General features: G+C 40.4%; 1 protein-coding gene across 3 annotated transcripts; it reads right to left on the reverse strand.

Moving 5' to 3' along the window:
- Positions 1-3,331: 3,331 nt before the first annotated feature.
- Positions 3,332-9,512, reverse strand: LOC115688140 (ultraviolet-B receptor UVR8). 3 transcript variants are annotated; one of them, XM_056313291.1, is made up of 11 exons: positions 9,075-9,512; positions 8,322-8,395; positions 8,140-8,224; positions 7,821-7,952; positions 7,515-7,751; positions 7,134-7,373; positions 6,601-6,644; positions 5,506-5,688; positions 5,156-5,235; positions 3,855-3,933; positions 3,332-3,729 (listed from the first exon to the last, which is right to left on the reverse strand). In XM_056313291.1, the coding sequence occupies exons 1-11, from the start codon at positions 9,298-9,300 to the stop codon at positions 3,607-3,609; spliced, it is 1,503 nt and encodes a 500-aa protein (XP_056169266.1). In that variant the 5' UTR covers positions 9,301-9,512; the 3' UTR covers positions 3,332-3,606. The 3 variants fall into 3 exon arrangements, with proteins under 3 accessions (XP_056169266.1, XP_030469741.2, XP_030469739.2); XM_030613881.2 differs by having other exon boundaries at positions 3,855-3,898; positions 9,075-9,510; XM_030613879.2 differs by having other exon boundaries at positions 3,855-3,898; positions 5,156-5,246; positions 9,075-9,506.
- Positions 9,513-10,017: the final 505 nt, after the last annotated feature.

Consider the following 10,017-nt stretch of genomic DNA (forward strand, 5'->3'; position numbering starts at 1 on the left):
TCGAGGAAAGAAAGAAAAGAGATTGGCCATGGCACAGCAGCTAGGAACACAAATTAACAGGCTTTGTTTAGCTGTTAGATTAAGGAGCATCGTTGTTGCTGCTACATCTCAGGCAAATGAGGGATGCAATCTTTATAAGGACCTCGTAGATATGCTGGATACCATACTTGAAATTGTGCAAGATGAAAAGTTAAACTTTTTTGCAATCTCTTGTTTTAAGGAAAAGAAAGACAATAGGCAAGGCTTCATGAGCTTAAAGAGCGATGCACTATAAGTCAAGTATCTTAAGTATGAGTTTGAAGAGAGTCATAACTAGGATGTTAGCATCTTTTATGAACTCTTTGATAAACTACTTTGTTTTTATGTGAGATCTCCATTTGCATTACATGTAAACCCAATTTCTTTTATGTTTTAATGTGAGAATTGTATCCAGAATTGTATCCAGTTGGTTTTCTCTTTTCGTGGTTGAGTTTGCACATATATATATATATATATATATATATATATATATATGTGTGTGTGTGTGTGTGTGTGTGTGTGTGTGTGTGTGTGTGTGTGTGTGTGTGAGTGTGTGATGGTTGATATTGTTTCTTTTGATATATAATCAAGATTATTCATTGTTTCTCTTATACTCTAATAACTATATATCTTATTACTTTAAGCAATTATGGATGGTTCTCTTGAAAGGGAAAATCATGAAAAAGAGGAAAATGGATATTGGGATCTTGTCTCAATCTCAGCCGCTTCAATTGGTTATCAAGCAATATACATTGCGGCCCCATATTTTAACATATCTATGAAGAAAAATTGACATAAAAAAGGAGCATGAAATATTGCCTATAAGTGACAATGAAGATCCAATAAGATGTATCAAGACTATTCATGCAGCTTGTTGCCGCTGTAAAATATGCTTTAGAATAGTAATATTAGTTAAACGAAAAAAAAAACAATTGAAAGTATGAAAAAATCGCCAGAATGCCAATAAATGGATAAGAATATTTTCTGTGTGCTGAAAATTCTACTGGTCCCCACAACACTACCATTTTTTCCCTTTTTCATTCCATTTTTTTCTTCTTTTTTCTCTTTATTTTTTTTTTTGGTTGTGACCGGCAACCCTTGTTAGCCACTAGATGAGGTCGAAGAATCATGGCCCCTCGCCTATAGCTGGCGAGGGTCGCCGGTATAGTCTTGAACCTTTTAACGATCCACGTCATCGCTCTCCATGTCAGGTAGCACGGCCAACGAATTTCAAGACTAAATATGTAAATCGTCAAAAGATTTAAAACTAAATTAACTATATTAAAATGTTTAAGACTTAATTAGCATTCATGCAATAGGTTAAGGACTTTTCTGGTAATTTTCCCACATTTATGACCTAATGTATATTCATAACGAACCCTATATTATGCCATTAAGAGTGAAATTACATGATAAAAAAAGTTGATGTTTTAGGAGTCTAATTGAAGAATGTGTTATGGAATGCTTAGAATGGATAATTACAGTCTATTGCGCGATCTTTTCATTGTAGTCTAAGATTGTGTTGTTGTCAAGGAGTGAAATTTGTTATAGAATGCTTCGAATGGATAGTTGAATCTCACCTAATGAACTATTTCGATGCGATTTAATTCGATTTCACTAGGTTGTCCCCTAAACACGTATGATTCTACAAGCCAAATCCCAATTCTGATTACATTGCCCGTAATGCTTAACCAAAAAACAGAATTAATTAAGAATTAGATGAGATTCCATTTTCGTGTCATTATAGATTTTTAAATCTTATTTTCATTCAATTTAGATCACCATTGCTTCTATTTAGGCATCTAATTTTCAAAGAAATTTCAAGGCTACTCTTAGATAGATGGAAAATTACCAAAAAAGTCCTAAACCTATTGTAATTATATAAATTCAGTCCTAAACTTTTTTTTGTTTTGTTTCAATTGAGTCCTAAAATTTTTATTTTTCTGCCAATTCAGTCCATCCGGCCAATTTTGGCCGACCGGCACTAACGTGGATAATTTTTAATAATATATTAAAAAAATTTTAAAATTATTGTTTTTAAAAAATTTTCCCTCCTTCCTCTGGCCGGTCACCGGATCGAGGTGAGGGCCGACAAGGTTGACCTTGCCAGCCACTAGCAAGGCAGACCTCACCGGCTAGAGGAAGAAGGAAAGGAAAAAAAACGAAAAAGAAAAATTAATTAAAAAATTTGAGAAAAAATATTATTAAAAAATTTCACGTAAGCTTCTGCTGTGCCACGTCAATGCCGGCCGGGTAAAATTGGCCGGATGGACCAAACTAGCACATATATAAAAGGTTTATGATTCAATTGACAAAAAAAATTTTTTGAAGTGAATTGACATAATTGCAATAGATTTAAGACTTTTTTAGTAATTTTCCCCTTAGATGGCCCACATTGACTAAACTGGTAAGATTTAATCAAGCGAAGAATCCGTAGCGTTATTATCGCGTGATCTCTTCAACGTTGGTAGGCCTTGTTGACGTCGTACTCTTATGACCATTATGTGAGAACGGTAACTTTCTGTTGGCTCATGGAGTCCTGAAACTTTCTTCCAGACAAAAGACCTTCATTTCGTCACCTATGTGGCTACCTCACCGAGCGATGTACTCCTATAAAGATGAAATTGACACGTCAGTCAATTTGTTCGGATAATGTTGACCATTACATTGTCGATTTGGGCAAGTCGAGGTCAACATACGCAAAGCTTAGATTTACCAGAGCGAGTCATTGAGAGCTGCTCTGGCCTTGACATGGACCTTTGGCCAAGTCGAGGTCGAACACAGTCACACTGACCAAATTGGTTAGATAGTGAGCTCAGAAATTGCAGGTCGGGATCTTTTCGACTCATGGCCCGGCTTCGAAACCGTCCGTGGCTACTTCTGCAGCTGCGACCTATGCATTTTCAACCAAATTTGCAGGAAGAAGTATAACAGAAACTTCCCCTTTGAACTCATATGTACTCCGCAGCAACCTCAACACGGACTCTACAGGCAAGATGATCTCGCTCCAGTCCTGCAAGAAGTTTGCTCTCCACACAAGCCACAAATGACTTAATCTGCAATACTGTAAAACAAATTTTTCACTGATGCATTGCCCGTATGTATTAATCTGAAAACATGGGCACTAGATTCAAATCAAGACTAGCCTGAGGCGACTAATATAGAAAGGAAAGGAAGAAAAGTTCAAACGCAGCACGGCATATGCAAATGTTCCAGCACCGACCAAACAACAGCTCGACAAAAGCAAGCTAAATCAGGAGAAACCAGCAACTAGCAAAGCTTCATGTGATAAACCCATAGCGACCCGTCAATGTAAGAAAGCATTGGGGTATGATACAACTAGTTACATCTAGCAGTTAGCAATATACAATCATCTAGAATCAACTTGTACAGCTTGCAGGTGAATGCACTTTTACAGGGGCGACATTAACTTTGCTGCTCTACCTAAGAAAGAATTGACTTCGTGCTTATATGTATATGATACGCATACCCCCTACGTATATACATATACATATAACTTAATGGTCGAACGAACTGCTAACCTAACAAAACTGTGCCAAGGCTCCAAAGAATGTCCATAGAGAGTTCTCAAGTGGGTGACTCCGATAAAAGTAGAGTATGCCACCAGCCGCATGCAACCTTTCTTGGTATACAACCTTCCATGTTGACTTGTGAGGGAATATTGCGATCAATCACATCACCCAATCCAAGCTGCTTGGTTTATTTAGTCCATGGCCAAAGTAATGGAAATCAGCACATTAGACTGGAAGACAAAGAAAACTACTACAAATGGCACTCATCAATAAAACAATTCAAAAGGAAAGCTGCGAAGTTACCTGACCATATTTGTTCCATCCCCAGCAAAACACTTTTCCATCCTCTTCAAGACAGAAGCAAAGATAGTCATAATGCATGCTATGGCCAAAAGAGAATTATATAAATGTATAAATTAAATAGGTAAGTATTTAGGTAGAGGCAAAGATAAACATAGTGGATGCAGTCACCTTACCAAAAAAAAAAACATAGTGAATGCAGTCTTAACAACAAAGGATGCTGAATTAAGAGATGGGCACGTAAAGTCACTGAAATAACAGGGAAGAAAAACCCTTCTTAACATATAAAATTCATAAAAGGCCTGACGGCCTCTACCAGTCCCCCAGTTACACCCTTGGTTTTAAGCCACTGCTTAGTTAGTACTCAAAAATGATGGAAAATAGACCAGAATGGCGAGTTAAACCAATTCGACTTGAAACCAGAGCCTAGTCCAGTCCAGATCATCTTATATATACCGGCTGAAGGTCGAATCAGTTAATAACTGCGCCAACCCGGTTCAAACCGTTGAACTGGTACCACATCGGACCGGATCTGTTTTTAGGGAAAAATATTAAATGGTTGTGTCTGCAAACCAGAAGGCGCAAACACCTGACCTTTAGGATGTTGAGGAAGACGCTCAAGTTGTATCCACTCTTGAGAAGTTACAGGCAAATAATTAATTTTCAAATGTATTTCCTTTCCTGCTTTGGAAAAATTGCTACATTGGCACACACAGAACTCGAACACTGGAACTCCAGTTTAAAAACACAGGGCTTTACCATAAGGCATGCCTGTTTAACCTGTTCAGGTTAACCATGTACAACTGATTCGTCTGGTTTGGTCTTCAGTATCGTTTTCAAACATTGGCACTTAAGTTGAGACCCTGACGTTACATGGACTTCCACAACACTTTCTCTATTCTTGTTTTTTTGTCATCTCAGGACGGCACCATAGTCCTATGTCTTGGTTAACAATTGTGACAAAGAGATGGTATCTGGAGTTGAAACCACACCAAAGGAGGCCAATTATGCAGTCCCACCTTGAAGAAATCCATGCAGGACAAAGAGGAACCAAAAATCTAATTCTAGATCATTAACAGAAGTGACCGAATACTTCCTACTTCCTTTGTTTGATGAGATCTCAAGGAAGAAAGAATTGAGGGTCTCTCTAAGAGCAAAGATAACATTCAATATTTGCGACATTCACTTTCTATTGACTCGTGAAATCCTACACCTGATTGTCTTCAAAATTCATCTGGAAGATTACCAATTTGTTTGTTCAAAAAAAGAAGAAGAAGAAGAAACAAAGTAACTGGTCAATTAACCTGTAATTAATGCAGTATGACGAGCTCCACAAGATACAGCTTTTGCATTGATATTTTCCAAACTTGGAGCATCCAAGAGCCTGGGGAGAGTCTGATTTAGAAATACAGGAGACAATTAAGATCATATTTAAGTATGTCCACTAGTTGAAGAACAATATAAAACTTGGATTGGGGCTTTAGTCAGCTAAAATGGAAGGTTCCCCATACACCATGTCAAAATGCCCGGTGGACTGAAAATATCATTTTGCTTATATGATAGCTACTTGGAACTCGATTAATCAGTAAGTTAAAGAAATTAATTATATTTCTATATAGAAAAAAAAACATTCATTTAACCAATTCTAGCGTACCTCAGCTTGATCTACCCCAGTTCCCAGTTGCCCAAACTGATTCCCGCCAAATGCATAGACATCACCATCAGCAGAAACACATACAGTATGCCAGAGCCCTGCAGATACTTCGACTATTCTGATGCCCAATAGAGAAGATACGCACGTTGGGCTCAATTCATCATCAGTACTCCCTTGCCCACACTAAAACCAAATAACATAAAAAAGAAAGAAACATTAATACTCTAAAAGACTAAGTGAAAAAGTCGCAACCAACTTATTTACATCAGACTAAACAGAGCTGTATATTCAAGAGAAATAGAACAATTATTCCCTTTTATAGTGGTCCTCATCTTGAACATATAGTGTGCTTTTTTCTCCACCATTTTCTACTTTACCTGCATGTTGAGCCCAGAAATAGTTAAGACTTCCTAAAGTGATGGCTACTTTCACCATCATAGCTGGAAGTGCTACGCACGCCGCTATACTTAATGAGATCTGTATAAGTAGCAATGGAATATTGGACTCCGAATAAGACCATATAGTCAGAAACACCAGAACCTTTAGAAGTTTCTAAATTCATTCAAGCATAGCACATGCGAATATGTATTTGTGTCAAACAGAGGCTTTTCCGAAGCAGAAAATCTATCCTCTTAATACAGAATAGAATTGCTGAAAGAGAGAGAACAAGACGTAAAGTATTACTTCATAATGACAACTATTATAAAAGAAGATATAACACATCTTATACAATCATCCCCTTCAATAGTGATTAGCGTTCATGTACTATTAAAAGACTGCCATTTAGCTAAACTTCATAGTAAGGAAGGGTCAAACACATCATTCCCAAAAACAGAGCAACATGGGAAATTCTTTTAAAATGATGTCCGTGCATAGCCTGTCATAAAAGATCTACATACAATTCAAACAGCTAAAGCTTATTCTCAGGTTCATAGTGAAGCATGCCATTACATGACATGGACCTGGACCAACCACAAATTTTAAACTATTTAAGGAGGAGGAGGAGGTAATTAGGTTAAAAGCATCATTGAGAGAGAGAGAGAGAGAGAGAGAGAGAGAGAGAGAGTATCAATTTTTTCATTATCGACAATTCACCTGTCTGTAGAGTCCCCAACCAAATGTAAGCAGCGCGCCAGCATCTGTTAAAGGCAATAAACAATATCCATGTCAGTGTTGTAAATTTATGCTTACTGACAGGAGATCATTGCCACACATAACTTAGCACTCACTCACATTGCCAATACATAAGACAAGGGCCAACAACGATCTAGATGGCAGATGCTACAGTAGTGACAGCAGATTAACTATCAATCATATAAAAATTTTCAATATCACGACCATCTCGGTCACAACTAAAAGAGCTACTCCTACGTAATTGGCCATAGATTTAAATCACGATCTCACTGCCAGCCCAAGTCAACTAGAATATTGCCAACTCCAGATGAAAATTATTTTTGTAGGTTTGTAGAATGTGTCAACCACCTTTAGTTTTGTTGTTTCGTACATACTTGGACTTTAATTCCCATGGCTTCAAGATGATCTCAGTCTAATAATCTGACATGATCACTCTTTATCTGCTAAAAGAACCAATGCTTTCTCGGTTTTTCAAGAACTTATTGAGCACGCACCTGTTATTGCTGCACTATGTCGTCCACCACAAACAATTTGCTTCACATAGCTCCCAGGAACTCTATAGTTCTGCCCTTCAGAACTCATGTTTCCTCTAGAAAAGCCCATAGATCTGTCTTTTACATATGAAGAAGACTCAATACAAGGCACAGGATGTGGAGAGGACACCATTCGTATCCGAGATCCAAAACCAAGCTGTCCCTCGCCTCCATATCCCCAACCCCATACCTGACCTACATCTGGAATTTTCAGAACTAGGATTATGAGTATGGCAGTATAGATAATGGAATTCCTAAGATCAATTACTATTTCAATTAAGAAAAAAAGTACAATCAAGATGTCATCGTGGGAGCCCAATAATGCCAGTTCTGCACAATTACCTGACAATGCAAGAGTATGGCGCCCACCCGCAGCAACAAGGGCAATCCTCACTCCTGGACTCAATGACACTAAACACGGCAATGCTGACAAAGTCTCATCAGCAGATGATGAGCTTTCAGCTGCTTGCTTAGCTGTTGATATTCTCCTTCGCTTTGTACTTTCTTCTCCAGCACTTTTACTGTCTACCCCAGATGAGCTTCCCCCACTTGACTTCGAGCCTTGAGATCGAGGGCTCACTTAAAAAGTGTCAAACCAAATATTAGTATAATCCATAAACAGATTGATTGTGCTGATAGAGAAATCACCTTGCTCAGTCAAAAAATAAGTTTGCCTCTCTAGAGCTTCCTTTTCCGGGTTCCCCCCAAGTGTTGGGTCACCAAAAACCTTCCCGGAAGGAACACATTCTTTCCACCCCCATGTATAAACTTCTCCATTATCTGCGCTTACCAGCTTAAGATGTTAATGAACTGAACCGCGCACATAAGAAACACCAAGAAACAGGGCAATCAAAAAAGCAAATATTTGGAAACTACTCATATACCAAAACTCCTGGTGGCTTGCCTGATGTTTTTTAAAAATATCTGAAATATACTAGACTAAAAAGAAGGGAGAAAAAGTTATTACCTGTAACAGCAACACAGTGGGCCCAACCAGCTGCAGCATTTACTACAGAGGCATCAGTAGGAAGAGGAAAAGGCTCTGGTGTTTCCTGCTCGAATACAATAGCAGAAATGTAGTCTTGAGATAATCAGGAAATCAAAGATTAAAGTCAATGGACTAGAGCATCATGTATTCGCTTTAAATACCCCATGCTTCCCAGACGTCACGTAGCTCTGACCGAGATCATCTGTGGATCCCCACGTTATAAGCTTCCCCGAATCTGCGTAAATGACAGATGTGAGAAAGAAACAACACAACTTACTCAGAAGAAATCCAAGAATCGAGCCGAAACACCCTTGGTGAAGATGTTCAGAACATGGTCCAAAATCTCATCAACTAGAATACAATTCAGGAATAGGATCGACCAGAATTAGGGACGTTGACCAAACTAAGTAAGAAGTAATGCCTGCTAGGTAGAAATAGTCGGTTTCCGATGGGACTTCAAATTATAAAACAGAAGCAGACATTGGGGAACAGACCCAATTCACGTGACCAACTTCCGTGAAAGCGATTGACAATGCAAACAACGAAAAACGAAATCAGCAACTTCCTAAAGAGCCAAAGCAGACGGAGAAAACTGTGAAGTTAAAGAAACTCCGCACTGACAGTTCGGGAACCAATCCTCAACGGAAGAGTCACGCGCAAAGTTAAAAAATCATCACTTTATCAGAAATGTGGCTCCCGAAAGGGGAAAATCTCCAAAAAATCAGCTATTGCAGCTTCTTCCCCATATCCCAGCAATCAAATTCCAATAGAACCAAATGCCAAAGGAGAAAAGACAGAGAGAGAAAGAACAAATTAAGAAGATTCGTCTTCCTCCACCTCCAATATATCATTGATTACCACTGCGAAGAAGCTCTTATCCTCACACTGCGCAGAGAGAGAGAGAGAGAGGGAACCTGAAATGGCCATGGCGAATCCACAACCGCCGCCGCAGACGTCCCTCCAGGCGGCGGCGGCGGTGGTCCTCACCGGCACCGGCGACAGGAGCGGCGCTCTCTGAGGCAGAGCTCCGGGCAGGTAGCCCCACATGTGGACCGCCCTCTCGGGGACCTCCTCCATCTTCACGACCCCGTCTCCTTCGCTCGTCCCCTCCCCATTCATCTCCCCAACGCCCCGCTCCATAGCGAGAAGGGGGACGGCAGGGCACGAGAACGACCACGAACTCAGCGTCTGGTTCTAGAGAGAGAATAAGAGAGAGAGAGACAGAGACAGAGACAGAGAGAGTGTGTGTGTGGAAGTGAAGAAGGAGAAGGAGAAGGAGGAGTGTCGTTGGTGGTGATGGTGTCGCTCGCGTGTTTTTGTGAGTGCGAGGAGGAGTGCCCTAAAATCGGAAATTGGCCCCCCACCCCCGCTCTCTCTCAGCGGTTTCTCGCGACCTAACGGGGCCGTATCATTTTCAGGAATATAGGGGACGCCACGTCGGATCGCTCGCGCGGGTCCCCCCTCATGCACACGTGGCGGCGTCCTGGCCGGTAGAACCCCTCGGCGATTCTCCGCCACGAGTTCCCCAGAAGTTTCTGGAAGCGCGCGCCCCCTCGTCCGCCCCGCAGAAAGGAAGGCGAGAAAACATTCCCGCGCCGGAGGACCACGCGCCCTTGGAGCGGCGTGGCCCGATTGCCGCCGCGACACGTGTCCCGTCGCGCCCCTGGTTTTTTTGGCAATCATAGTGTTACGCCACGTGTCCGAATCAGCGTCCCCGGGGGTCCTCCTTTTGTTTTTTGTTTTTTCTTTTTTCTTTTTTGGAAGGGCACCCGGCGTGCTTTTGTCGTACTTCCTTCTTGTTTTTTTTTTTGGTCAGGACATTTAGTGTACTTATGGAATGCACACTATTGGTGCGTG

This window comes from Syzygium oleosum, unplaced genomic scaffold, assembly GCF_021117445.2.
Source record: "Syzygium oleosum isolate NSW1041296 unplaced genomic scaffold, Sole_v2.1 Sole_v2.07, whole genome shotgun sequence".
Classification (NCBI taxonomy): domain Eukaryota; kingdom Viridiplantae; phylum Streptophyta; class Magnoliopsida; order Myrtales; family Myrtaceae; genus Syzygium; species Syzygium oleosum.

What these genes read in the sequence shown, in the direction of transcription:
- LOC115688140 (XM_056313291.1), bottom strand. Translation starts at nt 9,300, where the DNA reads ATGGAGCGGGGCGTTGGGGAGATGAATGGGGAGGGGACGAGCGAAGGA. An exon ending in ACATAGTGCAGCAATAACAG is followed by an intron (nt 6,645 to 7,133) that starts GTGCGTGCTCAA and finishes TGCCTTTAACAG; the next exon opens with ATGCTGGCGCGCTGCTTACA. An exon ending in TCATACTGCATTAATTACAG is followed by an intron (nt 3,934 to 5,155) that starts GTTAATTGACCA and finishes TTTTGGCCATAG; the next exon opens with CATGCATTATGACTATCTTT.